This window comes from Salmo trutta, chromosome 13 (assembly GCF_901001165.1).
Source record: "Salmo trutta chromosome 13, fSalTru1.1, whole genome shotgun sequence".
Taxonomy (NCBI): domain Eukaryota; kingdom Metazoa; phylum Chordata; class Actinopteri; order Salmoniformes; family Salmonidae; genus Salmo; species Salmo trutta.
Window position 1 is genome coordinate 75180927 of NC_042969.1, and position 25813 is coordinate 75206739.

Here is a 25813-nt window from a genome sequence, read left to right on the forward strand (position 1 = left end):
TATTAACAGAAAATAAATAACTCAACAAAACAATTTTATATACTGAACAAAAATATAAAACGCTACAATTTCACTGAGTTTACAGTTCGCATAAGGAAATCAGTCAATTGAAATAAATTAATTAGGCCCTAAATCTATGGATTCCACATGACTGGGCAGAGGGCGCAGCCAATCAGAATGGGTGATTCCCCACAAAAGGGCATTAATACCCCTCAGTTTCATCAGCTGTCTGTGTGGCTGGTCTCAGACGATCCCGCAGGGGAGGAAGCCGGATGTGGAGGTCCTGGGCTGATGTGGTTACACATGGCCGGTTGGACGTACTGCCAAATTCTCTAAAACGACGTTGGAGGCGGCTTATGTTAGAGAAATGAACATTCAATTCTCTGAACACCTCTGGTGGACATTCTTGCAGTCAGTATGCCAATTGCACACTCCCTTAACTTGAGACATCTGTGGCATTGTGTTGGCAAATTAGAAATGCTCACTAACAGGGACGTAAACAAAATTGTGCACAACATTTGAGAGAAATAAGCTTTTTGTGCATATGGAAGATTTCTGGGATCTTTTATTTCAGCTCATGAAACATGGGACCAACACTTTACATGTTGCATTTATATTTTTGTTCAGTATAATAATGATATTAAATGGTGTATATATATTGTCTTCATAAGATGTAACATTGTTGAATCTTTCTGCCCAGTCATGGGAGCGTAAACTATATGTTTTGTGGGAAATTCAGGGTGAACCTCTGAACCCCCCCCCCAAGGTTTCCTCTCCCCCTTAGACAAATGTGTGATTCTTTATGCACTTTTCTGTAGACCTGCTCTGACCTACAACTGCATCTCTTCTTTCTCTGCCTCAGAATCCAAGCAAGTGTTACAGATGAGACAATTCTGTCCAGTGTTCACTTTGGAGGTGTGTTGTTGTACAGTTTAGTCTGCGTGAGAATAGATGGGATACTCTTGAGTGTACGTGATGCTACACGATAAGGAGACCCGATGTTTCTATCTCCATACTTTATGCAGTATATGTGTAGTTAGAAGAAAAAAGACAGTTTCAAACCGATTTTCAAAAAAAATTCATTTTGAAATCTTTTTCTGGTTTGTTTTCTAATCGGACTGTTTTTCGATGGAAAACAAAAAGATGCTTGCTCTCTACCTAATTCGCCTCCATTTTATTTAGCCGTTTTTCCTGTTATTTTGTTTGAGTTCTGTTTCAAAATGACAATGTTCATCTTGTCTACCTGTTGTTTACATTCAGCTGTGTGTAACCATAGAGACACCCTCACCTACTGACCTTTCCCCGCTCACATGATACGAGCACAAAGAGCCTTTCCAGCACATGTAAGCTTCACTGCAGCCATTCACTCAAATATCCACAGGTCACACTAATGCTAGAAATAAGAATTAGGTCTATAACATGACAGTTCCTTAACAGAAAATGACTGTATTGCTACTCCATATTCACTCTGGAACCCAGAAAATGAAGACGGTAATGACTGGAGTTGTATTAATATCTAGATAAACTGTAGCTAGTTTTCTTTTGAGATGTGTGCATTGCTCAAATGCAGATCTTCACTCTCCATGCCAACAGATCTGGGTGACAGGGCTGAGACAATCATGAAATCTGTAGAAGCAACTAACAACCTCACTCTAAAACAACTAAGGCTGTATGTAGTAAGCCCCATCTCTAAAGAGGGTCAACGGTGAAACCCACTTGTGCGCTGCAAACAAAACAATCTTCTGTACCTCTGAGTGACTACACCAAGGGTTTCCGAGCTCTCTCCTTAGGGACCACTGGACTTTTCACATTTGTTGTAGCCCTAAACTGGCACACCTGATTCAATTAGTCAACTATCACCAATTGATTTGTGCCAACTAATATGTAAACCATATGGTGGTCCCTGAGGAGAGGTTTGGGAAGTATTACTCTACACCAGGGATGGGCAACTTTGATGGGGGCCACTAAATCTGAACTCATGAGGAGCCACATTTGCTCACAGGTATGTGTACCGACATCTATACAAAAAAATATAATTAAAACACATTGCACACAGTGAGTCCATGCAACTTATGTGACTTGTTAAGCAAAATTTGATTCATGCAGGGTAGTAACATAATGAGTTGGGATTATGGTTCTTTGTTTACCTAGCTAGCTACATGTCTTAACAAAAGACTCCACTATGCAAGTAACCATTTCGGGTGCGTTCGTAAATTCAGTCTGACCATCTACTCTGATTTCTCAGTACTCTCATCTGAGTGTGCCAGAGCTCAGAATAACTGATAAATTAACAAACACTCAACACCCGATGCATATGGTTTGTGTCAGTAAACGTCTGCAAAAAAGCATCATGAAATTGTTGCCAGCTGCACAGTTAGTCACCAACGCTCTGGATAACATGAAAACAGCCTAACCAGCTCTGTTAGGGCAAGTAAAATGGTCAGAGTGGGGTGTTCTCATTTTTGTCTGGAAGTAGCTAGCCAACTTTAGCTTGGGTGCTGTTGAATGTTCGGATCAACCCTACTCCTCGGCCAGAGCGTCCAGTGTGCGCTCTGAACGCTCCGAGTGTGAAACGCTCTGAATTTATGAATGGACAATCTGGCAGCATAGTTGCAGTCACCAACGCTCTGGATAACATAACAGCCCAACCAGCTCTGCTAGGGCGAGTAATGTTCAGTGAGCTGTTCTCTCATTTGTGTCTGGAAGTAGCTAGCAAGTTAGCTAGGGTGCTGTTAGTACAGAATGCTCAGATCAACCCTTAAAAAGATGGGTGGGGCTAAAGCTTAAGAGGGTGTGAACGATGCTGAATGGGTGTAGACAAAGGGCTCTCCAGTAGGTACCAAAATATTCAAAGGCCATTTTCTCAAAAGTGAGTTAACAAGTTTATCAACTTCCAAAGCAAAATTACTTCCCCATTGTTCCTCAACTGTAGGGTATGATATAGAATTTTGTAGCTCTGAGTCTCTACTTTTATCCAATGTAAAAATCACGATTTCAAATTTTGCTACATAAGACCGATTTGAGCCGGTCGGTCACAAATGTTCACTCCTTAACTTATTTAGACTTGCCATAATAAAGGGGTTAAATACGTATTGACTTAGGACGTTTTTAATTTTGTATTAATTTGTAAGCATTTCTAAAAACATAATTCCGCTTTCACATTATGGGGTATTGTGTGTAGGCCAGTGACAAATCTCAATTGAATCCATTTTAAATTTGGGCTGTGAAACAAGTCAAGGGGAGTGAATACTTTCTGAAGGCGCTGTAATTTCATGCAATTCTACTCATTTTGCCGTAGGGCAGAGAAATTATATTTTTTATAGCTAACTTCCTGCAATTCTACACATTTTGACAGAGTTGCGAGAAATGTTGGCAGTTTATAATACATCTGAGGGAGACTGAATAACAAATTCAATGGGGGCCGCCGGCCAGTAATTCAACCATAATTACTAAGTATAGCTGGCCGCTAGACTAATTTACCAATCTAATAATTTTTTGCTGACATCAGTGGTGGAAAAAGTACCCAATTGTCATACTGAGTAAAGATACCTTAATAGAAAATGACTCAAGTAAAATACTACTAGAGTAAAAGTCAAAGTATTTGGTTTTAAATATACTTTAGTATCAAAAGTAAAATAAATTTCACATTCCTTATATTAAGCAACCCAGACAGCACACTTTTTTATTCATAGATTTTTCATTTAATTTTTATTTAACCTTTATTTAACTAGGAAAGTCAGTTAAAAACAAATTCTTATTTACAATGACGGCCTACCCCGGCCAAACCCGGATGACGCTGGGCCAATTGTGCGCCGGCCTATGGGACTCCCAATCACGGCTGGATGTGATACAGCCTGGACACTCCAACACTGACATTTAGTGAGTCTCAGATCAGAGACAGTTGGGATATTCTCTTTATAACTGTTTGAATTGGACCATTTTCCTGTCCTATGTATTGAAAATGTAACAAGTACTTTTAGGTGTCAGGGAAAATGTATGGAGTAAAAAATCTTCTTTAGGAATGTAGTGGGGTAAAAGTTGTCAAAAATATAAAATGGTACAGTACAGATACTCAAACGACATAAGTAAAAATACTTTACCCCACTGGCTGACATGGCCTAATTGAGTGACTGTCAGTGACTGACATGAGAAACTGCTGAACAACATTTTGAAATTGCACCTTGTGTATTGTACAAATTCAAACTGTCAACAGTAAGTTGAGACCCAGAGTGAGTTTCCACAATAATATATACAGGGAGCTCAAAGTATTGGGACAGTGACAATTTGTTGTTTTGGCGCTGTACTCCAGCACTTTGAAATTATGCAATGGCTGTGAGGTTAAAGTGCAGACTGTCAGCTTTAATTAAAGGGTATTTTCATCCATAATCAGGTGAACCGTTTAGACATTACTGCACTTTGTACATAGTCCCTCCATTTTAGGGGACCAAAAGTACTGGGACCAATTCACTTGTGTAGTAAACATTTTAGTATTTGGTAATATATTCATAGCATGCAATGACTACATTACGCTTGTGACTATAATTGGTTGGATGCATTTGCTGTTTGTTTTTGGTTGTTTCAGATTATCATTAATTTCTATTGGGCACAAAATAATGTATTGCCATTTGAGTCACTTATACAAATAATATAATATATTTCTAAACACTTCAGGATAATCTTGAATGAATCGTGAATAATGAGTGAGAAAGTTAGACGCACAAATATCATACCCCCCCAAAAAATGCAAACCTCCCCTTTTATTATAATGGTGAGAGGTTAGCGTTTCTTGGAGGTATGATATTTGTGCATCTCAGTCATCGTTAGTCACTACTCATTTAGGATACACATCTGAATTTGTCCCAATACTCTCAGTCCCCCAATTTTATGGGACCATGTACAGAAACTGGTGTTAAATCCGATATGCATGAAAATACTCTCAAATAAAAGCTGACAGCCTGCACTTTAACCTCAGTCATTGCATCATTTCAAATCCAAAGTGCTGGAATACAGAGTCAAAACAACGTGTCACTGTCCCAATACTTTGGGCGCTCTCTTTTTTTATTTATTGATCCCTGCTCTACACATGTGCTTCTACTCTGGGTATCGCTCTGTGTTTATATCTAGAGACATTTGGTACACAGTTCCTTCACGTGGATCTGTTCTCGCTTTGCCCTTGAATGTCTGAATTGTGTGTGTGTGTGTGTGTGTTTCCGTTCCATATGATTATCAATCATGCCCTTCTGTTTTTTAGGTGTGAGAGAGACCCTGTAGGGTTGTGTCCTTTAGAAGTATGCGCCCAGTCTATTAATTACTAACAGTGTGTTCCTTTTCCATTTTTTCATGTCTCTGACGAGCCTCCTAGAAGTGTGGCTGACTATGCATTCTCTTCACCCCTAGTTTGTAAAACAAATCTATTAAAAAACAAGTGGTTGGAGTGTTTTGGCATTTGTGTGGTTTAATTGTGACCAGAACATTACCATACGATTCCCTTATCAAATGTCAGTCCCACTTTACCGACAGGAAAGACAGTTCACTAAACTGGTCGTTTTTAGAACCAGCAGATGGCAGTATTGACCACAGGTACCAGCAGCTCTACCAAGTTGCTCAAAACAAACAAGTTTCCAGTTGTATTAGTCATATGTACGGGATACACATGGTATACACCATCCAACTAAATGCTTACTTGCATGTTCCTTCAATAATGCAACAATGAGAAATAAAATAATACGAATTAAGTAAATAGAAAACATTTTAGCATAATACAGGAAGGCACAATTTATAGTCCAATATTTACATGTGTTTTGGGAAAGGGGGGATTGGGGGCCAAGTGTTTAAATAGTGCAGTATTTAGACATAAGAGTCTGCTAGACACAGGTGTGGGCGAGAGTCGGTGCAGGCGGTCAGTCCAATTGTTCAGCAGGGGCTAAAAGAGTGACGGTCAAAAGGGTCTCGGAGGATATTCACATCAACCAGACACTGGACAGGAAAACAACCCTCCTACAGCTCCATACAGGACATGCCCTGTCCTTTCAGTAGAATTACCATCACACAATACCATCTACCACAACATGGACGTCAAACCATAGTGAGGTGCTCTTTTCACTGAAATGTCTTTCAACAATGTGCTTGTACTTTCCATTCTTCATACAATTCATTGACGTTACAGCAACAATGTCCTGTAATGTTCTCCTCAATGTGGCAGCAGTTGTTGAAAAGGAATATGCTCTTTCGTCTCATGGTCTTCCTTCCCTAGTCCATACCCTCAAAGTATCTCAGGAAGCCATTGGACTGTTTGTGATTTTTCCACGTCTCTTCGGTTGTTTCCTTGAGTTGACAATAGCCCCCAGGTCCACTCACAGGTCAGTGTGTGTCTGTTAGAATGTGACCACAACACAGCTCTGGAAAGAAGAGATGCAATGCAGCCTCGTGATGACGGCCATGCGCTGAGGGATGCTGACCTTTATTTGGACGCCTCTAAGTGCTAGTGGTTCTGCCAATTCTGTTCCATGCCTGCACTGACCACATTCACAGCCCCCTTCACTGGTTGCAATGAATCATGGTTCTTAAAACGCTTTTGATTGACAGTTACCTAAAGTGAGTAAAGGGCTATTTTCTGTTAAGTGTGTGCGCTTCGTCTAGAAGACTGACTATGTACCCTTTTTAAAGATCATTCAAATAGGTCTAAGAGAAAAGTAGCTTTGAGAAGTCAAGCACTCATTCATTTAATCTGAGCGAGAGAAACAGACCACAGAACCAAACAATACATTTTACATAACGCTCTGCAGGAGAAAAGAGCAAACCTAAAGAGGTGATTTTCTTTTAGGAATTATACATTTCTTCATCTTCCCTCTGTGGAAGACAACAGCCCTTCAACTGCTACAGTTCTCCTCCCACCTCCCTCAATACAGGATGAGAGGGAGGGAAAGGAATGAGGGAGTGAGCAGAGAAGAGTGAAAGGAGGAATGTTGATGGGCATCATGGAGAGTGTGAAGGCAGTAGAATAGACCGGTGAGGGGAGAGATTACACCTTTCGTGATGGATATGGAAAGTACAGGCATAAGAAGTAAAGGACAGGAGAGTGCAGAGAGTAATAATATGGACGATGATGGAAAGCTGGTTGGAGAGGGTGAGAAGTGGGGAGAAATAAATGGGTTGAGTAGGGGGCGAGGGGGTGAGGGAAGAGAAGGGAAAGGAGGGAGGGAGCCAATAGTCACTGTTGTAAGATTATACCCCAGTCAACAGTCAACAGGACATATCAGAGCTCAATTCTAAAGCGGCATAGTTGCGCAACTCAAATCAAGCTGTCACAACAAACTGTCAAGAAACGGGGGGGGGGGGGGGGGGGGAAATCAAGGATAAGCCCCTTTTAGACAGATCAAACTACTTCTGAGCACCAGCTTTTATCCTGATTTGATCCTACCTTTCCACAAGGGAGTAAATTAATTACTAAATTCAAAAGGGCAGGGATGATCTCATTTAACTGATATTTGATTTCCAATGCCTGGTCTTAGCCTCAAACTGTGATGCTGTGTCCAGCATCATGCCCTGAAGCGCTTCCTCATCCTTCAAATCCTTGCTTCTTAACCTGCACTAAAGCCTTCGCCTGAGATCCATTAAACATTTTTTTGTAACCCTTATTTTACCAGGTAAGTTGACAAGAACACACTCATTTACAGCAACGACCTGGTGAATAGTTACAGGGGAGAGGAGGGGGATGAATGAGCCAATTGCTATAACACAAGCTTATGTACACTTCTGGTAATGGGCCGGTAACTATGGCCCTGCAAGATCATCCCTACCAAGCCTTCCTATTGAGGGAGTAGGGTGATTGTTACCATTTAGGGAAATGTTTCCTTCCCTACAACTGAACTCTCTCATCACTTGTGTTAAATCATCTCATCAGTAGTACCACTTTGCTGTCCTGGTATGAACTTGATATGATCGACAGACAGATTTATGCTGTAAAACATTAAGGGGTTTTCTGAATGGTCATTTAAAGCTGCTTTGTCTGAACTGTGATCACATAACAGGCTTTGTTCTCTGTTCAAAGTCTGCCTGCCCCATGGGACATCAGCGTCAGAAAACATCACTGACTAAATATCAAATACAGGCATCCAACTACAGCAACATACTTAAAATCACAGTTAAATAAATGAATGACTATTTTTGGTTCAAAGGCTTAGTGTTGTGAATGTGCTGGGCAGCATTGAGACTTCCCTTCATTTGGATGACACTGGCATACTGAGGTGACAGTAGGTCCAACTGGACAGAAAACACCAGCGTGTTTGGTTCAGTTTGTGGTTTATTCACATTTAAAAGATTCTCATGGCAGCACATTCCTCGATAAGTCTCTCTCAGCGAGACTTCGTCTCACCCGGGTCACTTCCTGTCCGGCAAATAGAAAACAAAACCATAGAAAACAAAAATCAGAAACAAACTAAATCCTCAGTCATAAAAACAGAATGTATACTTAAAGGAGTAGTCACCATCAGGATAAGAACAGAAAGAGGGGAACAAGCAGCAGGTCTTTTTTTTGTCTCCTGTGAGAGGTGTGCTTTCCCTGAGCAGGCACATAAACAGTAACAGCAGAATGGCCCTCAGACCAACCTCAGCTTTAACACATCACACTGACTGACAACATTCCAGGTATGTCCATAATGGCACCCTATTCCCTACATAGCGCACACCATCTGATCAAACGTAGTGCACTATGTAGGGAATAGTGTGGATGCACTGTGGATGCACTACCAGTCACTCACCCAGACAGAGGCATGGATCCAATGAAACCCACTGATAAATAAAGGGAGACTGCCAGTTGAGAGGAAGGTGCAGTGCAGCAGGGGACTAGAGAGATCAGGTCTGCAGTGTTGCCAAACTCAGTGGGTCAGACTGATGTCTTGGGGTGCCTGTTGCGGAGCAAGGCCGACACGCACCAACCCACACTTGCATAAAACCTCACACACACTGAAAACAGCCCCTCTGAGCATGAGCTAGTGTTTGCATATGCATGCGTTGAACGATGTTCGCGTCCCTGTGGCTAGGGGCTGGTGAGCCTCAGTTGTCTAAATATCTACATGTTCAGAGAGGCTTCCAGAGAGTCTGTATAGATGTACAGTAACTATGTCTGTGTGCATCATCCCCAAAACGCCCTGTTCCTCCAGGAATATATTCTAGAAGCTTCCACACTATAGACCCAATGAGAAGCCAGCATCATAGCCCACCACTTCTGCTAGAGTCCAGTCTCAAGCCCATCTACCTCTGTCTGTCCATCTGGGGGACAGCAGCAGTGAGCAAATAGAAACAATGGAGGTGAAAATGGACACAAATCCTAAAAAGGATGCTCGCAACTCCTTTATAGGCTTCCTCCCAACCATCATTATCCTCAGTAGACGTCCAGTGGTTCAGGGTTCAATTGTTTGTGGTTGACCGTAGTGAAATGTAGCCGTCGTCAAGCAGTCATTGGTTGTCCTGGTGTGTGTCGAGTCACTGGTACTGGAGGTAGTTCTTGATGGTCTCTGGCAGAGGGAGGGTGTCTATCTGGTTGACTCGGTCCCGCCCCAGAGCCAGCCTGGCCACTCGCCTGCACAGGTCCATCAGGGGGAGGGGCTCCGCTGTGACAGACAGGAGAGAAAAGAGGACTTTAAAACAGGGGTTAAAAAATAGGAATGCTTACATACATTTACAAATGTAATATATGCTATTTCAGAGGGAGTGCATTTAATATAAGTGTAGACTAAGCAATATGATATCATCCTCAGAAGAGCTTTTAAGTGCATGTGTTTGTCAGAGAGATCTTCCCACACACACACACACACACACACACACACACACAGAGAGAGAGAAACTTTGATAATGAAAGTGCCCTTCACGGACGTCAGCTTGACCGTTCCACCTGCCATGACCATGTGTTTGTACTGGACTCACAGAGCAGACACTCTCCTGAGCAGTCTGTGTGAAGGTGATCCTCAGGGGCTCGCCAAACAGTCTCCCTCACTACACGCTCACTGTTGAGTCACCGGCCAACAGGATGGACGGTGTCAAGGGGGACCCTAGGGAATCCTCTAAATGGACGGGTGCCCTTGTAGCTACGTGACCACTAGACAACACAGTAAGATATATAGACACACTAACATTGGCCTCTCCTATATTATTCCCTAAGATGTTTCCATAGGAAGGATGTGATACCAAAGCAGGCTTGCTGGTACACTACTTGACATGATCCATTTCACTATTTCAACGTCATATAAGTCATGTTCTTAATGAACAAAGATGCGAGGTGTTGGATTGAGTAAACCACTTCAAGGAACGGTAACAGCATGTTATTCAGTAGAGCCATGGGAATGGCATAGGAGGGATGATAATTATGATGCTGCTGCTTCCTGGAAACTGTCCAATCACCCAGCTAGCGCACCCTCTCCCTACATCTCTCTAGCCAACCAATGGTCCCGTCAAACAGCGGGAATCTGAGCAGAAACCTGCTATTGTCTTCTGTGCATCAACTGTCTGGCTGAGCTGTCATGCCTCACTGCTACAGTGAGTGTGCCTGCATGGAGAAACATGCATGGTGCTCATCTCTTGAGAATCATGCTTAGTTTGAAATAGTCCTCAGAAAAAAAGGACAAAGGGGACAAGGGGGAGAAGGCACACATACAGAGCCAAACGGAGTCCATAACAGCTACATGTTGAACCAGCACATCTGCCTTGGCGTGCTGAACTGCAAGCCATGTGGGCTCATGAAAACCCAAATCATACTTCAAACATGGGGAAAAAGCAAACAGGATATTAAGTATTAATGGAAGCAAATGAACTGGAAGTGGTTCAGTTAAATGGACTAGAAAGTAACTCTCCATCCTGCTCTTCCTGTTCCCTTCATGTCCCACCCCGGGGACTCTCGGACTGATTCAGGCGTGGGCTCAGGTCCTACCCACAGCAGTCCAGGGCTATAGCTCTGGGAGCATCAGGAGCATGCACTAGGCTTGTATATAGGTGGTAACAGATGACCTACATATAGGCCTACACATACATGTAGAAAGACATGTGAAATGTGACATGTGAAACACATACACACCTTCCTATGACTAACACACCGAGCAGTCCCAGTACACAGTGTCAGAGAGAGGGAGCAGGGGAATTTGGGACAGCAACAGAGCTCTCCCCCTCCGTGTGAGAAGAAAGCAGACTGACTGGTGCATCGATGTGTAACAGGTTGGTGCCTTTCACTGACACCATCCTCCCAGCTATTTCAGAGCTCCTGGATGCAGGTGACCCAAAAAGTGTGCAAGTGTTCAAAACACAACCCACTTGTGTAATTTCAGGAGTCGCGCATTAAGAAGGTATCTTGATCCTGCTGTCCCAGTTTCCTCTCAGCCAGGAGCGATGCCAACAGACCTGACGTCAGGATATTCAGTGAGGAACAGACTTGTTGACTCCAGACTCGGAGCTTATCTAATCAATATGGAGAACTGTCAGTGGAGCGTGTGGAGAAGGATATCATCTCAAACTGTGCACCAGTTCCAATGACCACCTCGTGATTGGGAGTGAGTGTGTGTGTGTGATGTACATGTATAAAATAGCAACTTATTATGGAAAGTGTGTATGTGTGTGGGGGGGGGGATGTATAAAATAACCATCTTGTGAGAAGACCTGTGTGTGTGTGTGTGTGTGTGTGTGTGTGTGTGTGTGTGTGTGTGTGTGTGTGTGTGACGTCAATGCATAAAATTTGCACCTCATCCTGACAAGGAACATCTGCATGACTGATTTTTCCAATAAGTACGCATGGGAAAGTACGTACAACAGTGACTACACAGAAGTGGCACATCTCCGAGTCTAATTCATTGACCAATCCAAGAGAACATCACAGGTAGAGTGAGAAAAAGAATGAATGGAAAGAGCGGTGAGGAAGAGAAAGGAGGGAGAGAGAAAAGGGCAAGCCTCAGCCTCTCTCAAATTGGAAATCATTGACTTGAGCTGAATCCAATTGCTCACTGAACTAACAGACGACGGTCAAAATGTTGCTCCTCTTTCCTTTGGGCTGGAGTATTATTACCAGACAGAACCAAACGATCCAGCCACTGATCCCCAGACAGAACCAAAGGATCTAGCCCCTGATCTCCAGACAGAACCAAAACGCTCCAGTCCATTCAACCACCGATCCCTGCAGTGCCTCTGCACTCTGGTCCTCAGCAGAATAAAGCCTGTTACAGCCCTGATTACTCAGACCTTACTGGCACACACACACACACACTTTCGAAAAGTCTGTACCTAGCCATGAGCATTATGAGAATGAGAGCTATTGTCTGAGTATCTATTCAGAGACATTGAGTCAGATGCTCTAAAGGCACTGTAACAGAAAGGGTTTATACCTCTGTGCAAGGGTTTATACCTCTGTGCAAGGGTTTATACCTCTGTGCAAGGGTTTATACCTCTGTGCAAGGGTTTATACCTCTGTGCAAGGGTTTATACCTCTGTGCAAGGGTTTATACCTCTGTGCAAGGGTTTATACCTCTGTGCAAGGGTTTATACCTCTGTGCAAGACATTGAGTACACTTACACACAATACGATTGTGGATAGTCAGATTAATATAGTTTAAAACATTTACATGCTTTGCAAGAATAACAATTTCCCTAATAATCCTGATGGGACTTAAATGCAGAAAATCACCAATCAAAATATTATTTCTACCACATTGACAATGTTATTTTTACAAAGCCTATTTGATTCCGAGTTGTGACAAAGTTTGTATGTGAAAATTAGTTTATAAGATTCATACTTTGTTTTTCCCGAGCTCACTTCACTCATGCATAAGAGGGAGGCTTGCGCTACCCAGTGCTGGCACATGCGCAGAGCTAATACACCACTGCAATCAAATCAAATTTGTCACATGCGCCAAATACAACAGGTTAAATTACCTACAAGACCTTAACGATGCAGTTCAATAAAGAGTTGATCAAATATTTACAATTTTTTTTTTTTTTTTAAATCAAACAAAAGTAACAAATGTACATAACAATGCTAGACATAGGGGGTACTGGTACCGAGTCAATGTAGATAGTCCGGGTGGCCATTTGATTAGTTGTCTTACGGCTTGGGGGCAGAAGCTGTTAAGGAGCCATTTGGTCCTAGACTTGGTGCTCCGGTACCACTTGCCGTGCAGTAGCAGAGAGAAGTCTGACTTTGGTGACTGGAGTCTGACAATTTTTAGGGCCTTCCTCTGACACCGCCTAGTAGGTCCTGGACGGCAGGAAGCTTGGCCCCAGAGATGTACTGGGCCGTACGCACTACCCTCTGTAGCGCCTTACGGTCAGATCCCGAGCAGTTGCATACCAGGCGGTGATGCAACCGGTCAGGATGCTCTTGATGGTGCAGCTGTAGAACTTTGAGGATCTGAGGACCCATGCCAAATCTTTCCAGTCTCGAGGGTGAAAAGGTGTTGTGCCCTCTTCACAACTGTCTTGGTGTGTTTGGACTATGATAGTTTGTTGGGGATGTGGACACCAAGGAACTTGAAACACTCGACCCGCTCCACTTCAGTCCCATTGATGTTAAATGGGGGCCTGTTTCGGCCCTCCTTTTCCTATAGTTCACGATCAACTCCTTGGTCTTGCTCACATTGTGGCTCCCGAGCGGCTCAGCAGTCTAAGACACTGCATCTCAGTGCTAGAGGCGTCACTACAGACCCTGGTTTGATTCCATGCTGTATTACAACCAGCCGTGATTGGGAGTCCAATAGGGCGGCACACAATTGGCCCAGCATCGTCCGGGTTAGGGTTTGGCCGAGGTAGGCAGTCATTGTAAATAAGAATTTATTTAACTAGGCAAGTCAGTTAAAAACAAAGTTTTCCTTTTTAAATTGTTGTCCTGGCACTGCCTCTGACCTCCTCCCTATAAGCACGCACCACTGAGGTGCCCCAGTGTGGCAGATGTGTTGTTACCTACCCTTACCACCTGGGGGTGGCCCGTCAGGAAGTCCAGGATCCAGTTGCAGAGGGAGGTGTTTAGTCCCAGGGTCCTTAGCTTAGTGATGAGCTTTGTGGGTACTATGGTGTTGAACACTGAGCTGTAGTCAATGAACAGCATTCTCACATAGGTGTTCCTTTTGTCCAGGTGGGAAAGGCCAGTGTAGAGCGCGATTCAGATTGCGTCATCTGTGAATCTGTTGGGGCGGTATGCAAATTGGAGTGAGTCTAGGGTTTCTGGCATGATGGCGTTGATGTGAGCCATGACCAGCCTTTCAAAGCACTTCATGGCTACCGACGTGAGTGCTACAGGGCGGTAATGGTTTAGGCAGGCTACCTTCGCTTTCTTGGGCACAGGGACTACGGTGGTCTGTTTGAAACATGTACACAACCGTTCATAAGTTTAGGGCCACTTAAAAAAAAAAAGTCCTTGTTGAAAGAAAAGCTAATTTTTTGTCCATTAAAATAACATTAAATTGATCAGAAATACAGTGTAGACATTGTTAATGTTGTAAATGTTCTTAGGTGAGTAAGCTCTTTTCGGTGACAAGAGACAGTAGCAGCAACATTATGTACAAAATGAGAAACAATGTGAGGAAAAAAAATAAAAAATACAAAACAAAAGCCAGCCCCTCCGGCACCATTCTCTACTGAAACGCCGATTAAGAAGTTTACATGTCCTAATAATTCGAAAGGTTGCTCAGAAAACCAGGGGTTTGAAATTGCTGTATGCTTTGTTTGATTTGACCTTACACCGATTAAAATAAGCAGAACAAAGTGCTTAAAAATCGGTGTAGAGTCGAAATTGAACTAAGGATACGCCGATTTAAAACCTGGTTTTCTGAGTAATCTTTCCAATTATTAGGACATGACTACTGCCATACTTGGCCTACTGTCATAACCAGTTTAATATTGAATTATTAATGTGCATATAAATGTACTCAGTCTGAATCTATTCTCCACACTATCAGGAGACACAGCAGAGTTCCAAGGCACCGGACAAGAGGAGCCATCCATTCCCAGGCTAGATCTCCCTCCCCAAGCCAGCACTTACTGTACCGTCTCCTCTCCCCATTCAAATAAACGGTTTCTACAGCAACTCCCTGCCATGATTAGAAGTGTAAATATTGAAGCAGGGATTTCAGCATAAATTAAAGAGCGGGAGTGAGTGACAGAGCGAGAGAAAGAAAGAGCCAGCGTGAAATGGTGTTAATTCCCAACGGAGGTTTTGCAAAGTGATTGCCTCGTTATTCTCTTGTTTAGCAGTGAATGAGTTCGGCTGCTGGCAGCTTGGCTGTATTGTTGCGTTTTGTGTAGTGCCATCTTATGGGATGAACAGTGCCATAAGTAAGGAGCTGGCAGTACAGCCTCATCCCCACTCTCCTATTGTTGTCGTTTTACAGGCTTTGGGGAACAGAAACACTAAAAGAAATCGATAGCTTCTATCAGTGTGAAAGTCGTGCGGAGAAGAAACTAAGTGTTCGTGAGAAATAGAGGATCAGAGAACAGCATTAACTGTGTTGAGGGAAAATTATTTTATTGAAAGAGAAGATTCCTTTATCACGGTGAATCTAAAACAAACATGGAAAGATACCTTTGGGAATACGAGCCAATGCATACTAATAAATGGTCTGCATTTTCCTGTGAGTTACATGGGGATGTTATAGTCAATGAACTAATCACTGATCATAATCTTGATGTGATTGGCCTGACTGAAACATGGCTTAAGCCTGATGAATTTACTGTGTTAAATGAGGCCTCACCCCCTGGTTACACTAGTGACCAAACCCCCCGTGCATCCGGCAAAGGCGGAGGTGTTGCTAACATTTACGATAGCAAATTTCAATTTACAAAAAAAAAAAACAATGACGTTTTCGTCTTTTGAGCTTCTAGTCATGAAATCTATGCAGCCTACTCAATCACTTTTTATAGCTACTGTTTACAGGCCTCCTGGGTCATATGCAGTGTTCCTTACTGAGTTCCCTGAATTCCTATCGGATCTTGTAGTTATAGCAGATAATATTCTAATTTTTGGTGACTTTAACATTCACATGGAAAAGTCCACAGACCCACTCCAAAAGGCTTTCGGAGCCATCATCGACTCAGTGGGTTTTGTCCAACATGTCTCTGGACCTACTCACTGCCACAGTCATACTCTGGACCTAGTTTTGTCCCATGGAATAAATGTTGTGGATCTTAATGTTTTTCCTCATAATCCTGGATTATCGGACCACCATTTTATTGCGTTTACAATTGCAACAAATAATCTGCTCAGACCCCAACCAAGGAAGATTAAAAGTCGTGCTATAAATTCTCAGACAACCCAAAGATTCCTTGATGCCCTTCCAGACTCCCTCTGCCTACCCAAGGACGTCAGAGGACAAGAATCAGTTAACCACCTAACCGAGGAACTCAATTCAACCTTGCGCAATACCCTAGATGCAGTTGCACCCCTAAAAATTAAAAACATCTGTCATAAGAAACTAGCTCCCTGGTATACAGAAAATACACGAGCTCTGAAGCAAGCTTCCAGAAAATTGGAACGGAAATGGCGCCACACTAAACTGGAAGTCTTCCGACTAGCTTGGAAAGACAGTACCGTGCAGTATCGAAGAGCCCTCACTGCTGCACGATCATCCTATTTTTCCAACTTAATTGAGGAAAATAAGAACAATCCGAAATTTCTTTTTGACACTGTCGCAAAGCTAACTAAAAAGCAGCATTCGCAAATGGAGGATGGCTTTCACTTCAGCAGTAATAAATTTATGAACTTTTTTGAGGAAAAGATCATGATCATTAGAAAGCAAATTACGGACTCCTCTTTAAATCTGGGTATTCCTCCAGGGCTTCATTGTCCAGAGTCTGCACAACTCTGCCAGGACCTTGGCTCAAGGGAGATACTAAAGTGTTTTAGTACTATATCTCTTGACACAATGATGAAAATAATCATGGCCTCCAAACCCTCAAGCTGCATACTGGACCCTATTCCAACTAAACTACTGAAAGAGCTGCTTCCTGTGCTTGGCCCTCCTATGTTGAACATAATAAACGGCTCTCTATCCACCGGATGTGTACCAAGCTCACTAAAAGTGGCAGTAATAAAGCCTCTCTTGAAAAAGCCGAATCTTGACCCAGAAATTATAAAAAAAACTATCGGCCTATATCGAATCTTCCATTCCTCTCAAAAATTTTAGAAAAAGTTGTTGCGCAGCAACTCACTGCCTTCCTGAAGACAAACAATGTATACGAAACGCTTCAGTCTGGTTTTAGACCCCATCATAGCACTGAGACTGCACTTGTGAAGGTGGTAAATGACCTTTTAATGACGTCAGACCGAGGCTCTGCATCTGTCCTCATGCTCCTAGATCTTAGTGCCGCTTTTGATACCATCGATCACCACATTCTTTTGGAGAGATTGGAAACCCAAATTGGTCTACATGGACAAGTTCTGGCCTGGTTTAGATCTTATCTGTCGGAAAGATATCAGTTTGTCTCTGTGAATGGTTCGTCCTCTGACAAATCAATTGTAAATTTCGGTGTTCCTCAAGGTTCCGTTCTAGGACCACTATTGTTTTCACTATATATTTTACCTCTTGGGGATGTCATTCGAAAACATAATGTTAAATTTCACTGCTATGCGGACGACACACAGCTGTACATTTCAATGAAACATGGTGAAGCCCCAAAATTGCTCTCGCTAGAAGCCTGTGTTTCAGACATAAGGAAGTGGATGGCTGCAAATTTTCTACTTTTAAACTCGGACAAAACAGAGATGCTTGTCCTAGGTCCCAAGAAACAAAGAGATCTTCTGTTGAATCTGACAATTAATCTGGATGGTTGTACAGTCGTCTCAAATAAAACTGTGAAGGACCTCGGCGTTACTCTGGACCCTGATCTCTCTTTTGAAGAACATATCAAGACTGCTTCAAGGACAGCTTTTTTCCATCTACGTAACATTGCAAAAATCAGAAACTTTCTGTCCAAAAATGACGCAGAAAAATTAATCCATGCTTTTGTTACTTCTAGGCTCGACTACTGCAATGCTCTACTTTCCGGCTACCCGGATATAGCACTAAACAAACTTCAGTTAGTGCTAAATACGGCTGCTAGAATCCTGACTAGAACCAAAAAAATTTGATCATATTACTCCAGTGCTAGCTTCCCTACACTGGCTTCCTGTTAAGGCAAGGGCTGATTTCAAGGTTTTACTGCTAACCTACAAAGCATTACATGGGCTTGCTCCTACCTATCTTTCCGATTTGGTCCTGCCGTACATACCTACACGTACGCTACGGTCACAAGACGCAGGCCTCCTAATTGTCCCTAGAATTTCTAAGCAAACGGCTGGAGGTAGGGCTTTCTCCTATAGAGCTCCATTTTTATGGAATGGTCTGCCTACCCATGTGAGAGACGCAGACTCAGTCTCAACCTTTAAGTCTTTACTGAAGACTTATCTCTTCAGTAGGTCCTATGATTAAGTATAGTCTGGCCCAGGAGTGTGAAGGTGAACGGAAAGGCTGGAGCAACGAACCGCCCTTGCTGTCTCTGCCTTGTCGGTTCCCCTCTTCCCACTGGGATTCTCTGCCTCTAACCCTTTTACAGGGGCTGAGTCACTGACTTACTGGTGTTCTTCCATGCCGTCCATGGGAGGGGTGCGTCACTTGAGTAGGTTGAGCCACTGACGTGGTCTTCCTGTCTGGGTTGGCGCCCCCCCCCCTTGGGTTGTGCCGTGGCGGACATCTTTGTGGGCTATACTCGGCCTTGTCTTCGGACGGTAAGTTGGTGGTTGTAGATATCCCTCTAGTGGTGTGGGGGCTGTGCTTTGGCAAAGTGGGTGGGGTTATATCCTGCCTGTTTGGCCCTGTCCGGGGGTATCATCGGATGGGGCCACAGTGTCTTCTGATCCCTCCTGTCTCAGCCTCCAGTATTTATGCTGCAGTAGTTTGTGTCGGGGGGCTAGGGTCAGTCTGTTACATCTGGAGTATTCTCTTGTCTTATCCGGTGTCCTGTGTGAATGTAAATATGCTCTCTCTAATTCTCTCTTTCTTTCTTTCTTTCTTTCTCTCGGAGGACCTGAGCCCTAGGACTACCTGGCATGATGACTCCTTGCTGTCCCCAGTCCACCTGGCCATGCTGCTGCTCCAGTTTCAACTGTTCTGCCTGCGGCTACGGAACCCTGACCTGTTCACCGGACGTGCTTGTTGCACCCTCGACAATTACTATGATTATTATTATTATTTGACCATGCTGGTCATTTACGAACATTTTAACATCTTGACCATGTTCTGTTATAATATCCACCCGGCACAGCCAGAAGAGGACTGGCCACCCCTCATAGCCTGGTTCCTCTCTAGGTTTCTTCCTAGGTTTTTGGCCTTTCTCAGGAGTTTTTCCTAGGGAGTTTTTCCCAGCCACCGTGCTTCTTTCACATGCATTGCTTGCTGTTTGGGGTTTTAGGCTGGGTTTCTGTACAGCACTTTGAGATTTCAGCTGATGTACGAAGGGCTATATAAATAAATTTGATTTGATTTTGATTTGATTCCCCATTTCCACAGCATATTTAAGCAACAAGGTAGGGGGGGTTGTTCTCAGGCACGACACACACGTCAAACCCCAGGTGCCTTATTTCTATTATAAACTGGTTACTAAGATAAATAGAAGAGTAAATAAGTATTTTTGCGTCAGACCAGTGCTATATTGTCTGATATACACCCGGCTAAAATGCTGTTTCAGCCAAACAGTATCCAGTCCCAAGAGAACTCCAGCAGAAGGAATAAATACTCTTATCACTGCAGAGAACAGAGGACACTCACAGGATCCCTACATAATGTCTATAGAAGACTAACATGATGAGGCTACAGAGCTGTGAGACAGCAGGGACATGGGGTGGATTAAGTCCTGTCTTATAAACTGCTTCCATTAGCTTCTCTGACATTATCAAACTATAATGAACATAAAATACAACATGCAACAATTTAAAAGATTTTAATGACTTACAGAACATGAGGAAATCAGTCAATTGAAATAAATTAAATAGGCCTCACAATGGGCCTCAGGATCTCGTCACGGTATTTGCACATTCAAAATTGTCATCGATAAAATTGTGTTCGTTGTCCATAACTTATGCCTGCCCATACCATAACCCCACCTCCACGGGGCACTGTTCACTATATCAACAAACTGCTAGCCCACAACGCCATACACGAGGCCAGTTGGATGTACTGCCAAATTCTCTCAAACGATGTTTGAGGCAGCTTATAGAGAAATTAACATTAAATTCACTGACAACAGCTATGGTGAACATTCCTGCAATCAGTATGCCAATTGCGTGCTCCCTCAACTTGAGACATCTGTGGCATTGTGTTGCGTGACGAAACTGTTCATTTTAGAGTGGTCTTTTATTGTTCCCTGCACAAGGTACACCTGTGTAATGATCATGCCGTTTAATCAGCTTCTTGATATGCCACACTTGTCAGGTGGATGGATTATCTTGGCAAAGGAGAAATGATCACTAACAGGGATGTAAATAAATGTGTGCATGTATTGAAAATGTACGTATGGAAAATATCCTCTTGAAAGTAAACCAGTTGATAAAGAATAGGCCTTGTGTTCCAATGGGCTCTAGATAAATGCATTAATGTCACACGTTCTACACAAACAGCCCAGTGTTTGTCTGTGAGATAGAGCTATGGTGAACATAGCTCTATCCGGATGCTGGAGTGAGTAGTCGTGCTGTACTTCGCTCCGCAGGTAATATTACATTTCAACGGAACGATTTGATTAGTGATTTGATTAGTGTAATATTAGCTAGCTAGCTACATAGTTGTCTTTGCATCAAGGATAAAGGTGTAGGTGTAGCTTTGAGAAACTAACAAGGTTAGCTAGCCAGCTGTATTCGTTCGTTCGCACCGTTTTCCAAACGGTGTCAACACCACAGCCACTGCTAGCTAGCCAACTTTACCAACTAGCAGTACTGTAGAAACTAAATATATTACAACGGAACGTTTTGATTAGTGTAATGTTAGCTAGCTACATAGTTGTCTCTGTATCAAAGATAAAAGATAAAGGTAAACGCAGCCACTGCTAGCTAGCCAACTCTACCCGCTAGCAGTACTGTATCATTTTTAGTCAATAAGATTTTTGCAACGTAAGCTTAACATTCTGAACTTTCGAGTTGTGTAGTCCACTTGTGTAGCTAGCAGGACTGACCTTGTGTTAGCTAGCCAACGTTTAATTACTTCTGCGTTGTGAAAGGAACTAGACACGGACACGAATGATCCATTGGTAGTTTGTTGTAACCAAGTATTGGTGCTAACCGTGTGTTATTGGATGATAGCATGCTAGTTAGCTACGGCGTCATAGGATACGGTGCACTGGGTGGGTTTCACGGAAGAATACTGTACCAAGTTATCTAGCTGAATAAACTAAGTTTGAGCATATTCCTGGAAACATTGAACCACTGTAGTTTACATCAATTATAATTTCTAAAGTGGAAGTTGGAAAAGTTATATTTGAGTGTTTCAGTGAATGGTTAGTGAGGGAGGCCCTGCTCTCTCGCTTCCCCAGTTGTTTAGTTAATTTTCATTCCAATCTCCTTTGCATTAGTGTAGCCTCTCCTGTAGCCTGTCAACTATGTGTCTGTCTATCCCTATTCTCTCCTCTCTGCACAGGCCACACAAACGCTTCACACCGCATGGCCGCTGCCACTCTAACCTGGTGGTCTCAGCGCGCACGACCCACGTGGAATTCCAGGTCTCCGGCAGCCTCTGGAAGTGCCGGTCTGCGGCCAACAAGGCAGAGTTCATCTCAGCCTATGCTACCCTCCAGTCCCTCGACTTCTTGGCGCTGACGGAAACATGGATTACCACAGAAAACACTGCTACTCCTACTGCTCTCTCCTCGTCTGACCACGTGTTCTCGCATACCCCGAGAGCGTCTGGTCAGCGGGGTGGTGGCACTGGAATCCTCATCTCTCCCAAGTGGACACTCTCTTTCTCCCCTGACCCATCTGTCTATCTCCTCCTTTGAATTCCATGCTGTCACAGTCACTAGCCCATTCAAGCTTAACATCCTTATCATTTATCGCCCTCCAGGTTCCCTTGGAGAGTTCATCAATGAGCTTGATGCCTTGATAAGTTCCTTTCCTGAGGATGGCTCACCCCTCACAATTCTGGGTGACTTTAACCTCCCTACGTCTACCTTTGACTCATTTCTCTCTGCCTCCTCCTTTCCACTCCTCTCCTCTTTTGACCTCACCCTCTCACCGTCCCCCACTACTCACAAGGCAGGCAATACGCTTGACCTCATCTTTACTAGATGCTGTTCTTCTACTAAACTCACTGCAACTCCCCGACCACTACCTTGTATCCTTTTCCCTCTCGCTCTCCTCCAACACTACTCACTCTGCCCCTACTCAGATGGTACTGCGCCGTCGCAACCTTTGCTCTCTCTCTCTCTCTCTCTCTCTCCTGCTACTCTCTCCTCTTCTATCCTATCATCTCTTCCCTCTGCTCAATCCTTCTCCAACCAATCTCCTGATTCTGCCTCCTCAACCCTCCTCTCCTCCCTTTCTGCATCCTTTGACTCTGTCCCCTATCCTCCCGGCCGGCTCGGTCCTCCCCTCCTGCTCCGTGGCTTGACGACTCATTGCGAGCTCACAGAACAGGGCTCCGGGCAGCCGAGCGGAAATGGAAGAAAACTAGCCTCCCTGCGGACCTGGCATCTTTTCACTCCCTCTCCACATTTTCTTCCTCCGTTTCTGCTGCTAAAGCCACTTTCTACCACACTAAATTCCAAGCATCTGCCTCTAACCCTAGGAATCTCTTTGTCACCTTCTCCTCCCTCAATCCTCCGCCCCCCCCGCGGATGACTTTGTCAATCATTTTGAAAAGAAGGTTGACGACATCCGATCCTCGTTTGTTAAGTCAAACGACACCGCTGGTCCTGCTCACATTGCCCTACTATGCTTTGACCTCTTTTTCCCCTCTCTCTCCAGATTAAATCTTGTGACTTGTGATGGCCGGCCGCCCAACAACCTGCCCGCTTGACCCTATCCCCTCCTCTCTTCTCCAGACCATTTCCGGAGACCTTCTCCCCTACCTCACCTCGCTCATCAACTCATCCTTGACCGCTGGCTACGTCCCTTCTGTCTTCAAGAGAGCGAGAGTTGCACCCCTTCTCAAAAAACCTACACTCGATCCCTCCGATGTCAACAACTACAGACCAGTATCCCTTCTTTCTTTTCTCTCCAAAACTTTTGAGCGTGCCGTCCTTGGCCAGCTCTCTTGCCATCTCTCACAGAATTACCTTCTTGATCCAAATCAGTCAGGTTTCAAGACTGGTCATTCAACTGAGACTGCTCTTCTCTGTGTCACGGAGGCTCTCCGCACTGCTAAAGCTAACTCTCTCTCCTCTGCTCTCATCCTTCTAGACCGATCTGCTGCCTTTGATACTGTGAACCATCAGATCCTCCTCTCCACCCTCTCCGAATTGGGCATCTCCGGCGCGGCTCACTCTTGGATTGCATCCTACTTGACAGGTCGTTCCTACCAGGTGGCGTGGCGAGAATCCGTCTCCGCACCACGTGCTCTCACCACTGGTGTCCCCCAGGGCTCAGTTCTAGGCCCTCTCCTATTCTCGCCATACACCAAGTCACTTGGCTCTGTCATATCCTCACATGGTCTCTCCTATCATTGCTACGCAGACGACACACAATTAATCTTCTCCTTTCCCCCTTCTGATAACCAGGTGGCGAATCGCATCTCTGCATGTCTGACAGACATATCAGTGTGGATGACGGATCACCACCTCAAGCTGAACCTGGGCAAGACGGAGCTGCTCTTCCTCCCGGGGAATGACTGCCCGTTCCATGATCTCGCCATCACGGTTGACAACTCCATTGTGTCCTCCTCCCAGAGTGCTAAGAGCCTTGGCGTGACCCTGGACAACACCCTGTCGTTCTCCGCTAACATCAAGCCGGTGACCCGATCCTGTAGGTTCATGCTCTTCAACATTCGCAGAGTACGACCCTGCCTCACACAGGAAGCGACGCAGGTCCTAATCCAGGCACTTGTCATCTCCCGTCTGGATTACTGCAACTCGCTGTTGGCGGGCCTCCCTGCCTGTGCCATTAAACCCCTACAACTCATCCAGAACGCTGCAGCCCGTCTGGTGTTCAACCTTCCCAAGTTCTCTCACGTCACCCCGCTCCTCCGCACACTCCACTGGCTTCCAGTTGAAGCTCGTATCTGCTACAAGACCATGGTGCTTGCCTACGGAGCTGTGAGGGGAACGGCACATCCGTACCTTCAGGCTCTGATCAGTCCCTACACCCAAAGAAGGGCACTGCGTTCATTCACCTCTGGCCTGCTCGCCTCCCTACCTCTGCGGAAGCACAGTTCCCGCTCAGCCCAGTCAAAACTGTTTGCTGCTCTGGCACCCCAATGGTGGAACAAGCTCCCTCACGACGCCAGGACAGCGGAGTCAATCACCACCTTCCGTAGACACCTGAAACCCCACCTCTTTAAGGAATACCTGGGATAGGATAAAGTAATCCTTCTAACCCCCCCTACCCTCCCCCCTAAAAAATATATAGATGTACTATTGTAAAGTGGTTGTTCCACTGGATATCATAAGGTGAATGCACCAATTTGTAAGTCGCTCTGGATAAGAGCGTCTGCTAAATGACGTAAATGTAAATAGAGAAAACCATTCAACAGAGGGTGACTGTATGGGCACAATAAACACACCTCCCTTCGCAAGGCCAGACGTTGAGCTCCGAGGCACACTGGGACTGCCTCCAGAATTCTGACACTCCTGGCTCCCTTCCGTGAACTCACACACAAACAAACACCTGGCTTGCAGCCATGGACATGTAGTTCTTGTCTGACCGTCTAAGAGCCCTCGTCCTACTTTGGGTCTTTCTGTAACATATACAGTGGGGAGGGTGATAGTGTTACAATCCAAAACAGCCAGAACGGTCCTAAACGACTCCCACAGTAGGTGACATTCACGTCTGCTATACTTAGACAACCACACACAGAGACACCCAGCCATAAAGACCCAGACATCTTCCTATGGGTGTAAACACATTTTTATAGATCAGAGCAGGGCCAGACAAACACACCAACAGGCCCTCCCACTGAAGCGGAGCCAGTTACTCCACACAGGCCAGTCAACCAGGCCAGTCTGCAGTATAAAACACTGTCCATCAACCAGTCTCTCTGTACTGACATGCCACTGATCAGTGTACTGGAGGCTGTAGATTGACAGAGTGGCCAACTCTCCTGGAGAGCTACTGTGTATTATAGCTCCTGCCTTGCTCTAACACAGCTGATGCAGCTAATCTAGGTCTTGATGAGCAGCTGATTGGTAGAATCTCAGTATCCAGTAGGTCTGCAGGAAGAGGGTAAGCCACCACTGGTTTACGACATCTCTAGTCATGCTCAGACTGTCACTACTACAGTATTATTCAGACTGAGTGTCTCTGGGACTAACCTAGTGAGGAAACGGTCACTTATTCTTTCTGCTCAACACACAGCCTCCTCATCTCCAGTCTATTATGTCCAAAACACATGACAGACAGATGATTAAATCCTAAATGTTTTTCACCAAGCTTTTTGAGCAGCTTTCTCCAGTGGTTAGCTTCAGGGAGGACTATTCTGGACTGATGTGCAGTGTGCTTCTCCGATATTCCCACCCCCCAGACTCCGATACCTTCCCCCCCCCCAGACTCCGATACCTTCCCCCCCCCAGACTCCGATACCTTCCCCCCCCCAGACTCCGATACCTTCCCCCCCCCCCAGACTCCGATACCTTCCCCCCCCCCCAGACTCCGATACCTTCCCCCCCAGACTCC

At 44.5% G+C, this 25813-nt stretch overlaps 1 protein-coding gene across 5 annotated transcripts in view; it reads right to left on the bottom strand.

Annotated features, from left to right (window-relative positions):
- Window positions 1–5250: 5250 nt before the first annotated feature.
- The window catches only part of LOC115206532 (SPRY domain-containing SOCS box protein 4-like), a 59761-nt gene continuing 39198 nt past the window's right edge, over window positions 5251–25813 (bottom strand). For all 5 annotated transcript variants that reach the window (XM_029773634.1, XM_029773637.1, XM_029773638.1 and 2 more), the window contains 2 exons: window positions 8760–9611; window positions 5251–8386 (listed from right to left, as the gene is read on the bottom strand). In XM_029773634.1, the coding sequence (XP_029629494.1) occupies window positions 9484–9611 (128 nt within the window). In that variant the 3' untranslated portion in view covers window positions 5251–8386; window positions 8760–9483. The remainder of the gene's footprint in view (window positions 8387–8759; window positions 9612–25813) is intronic.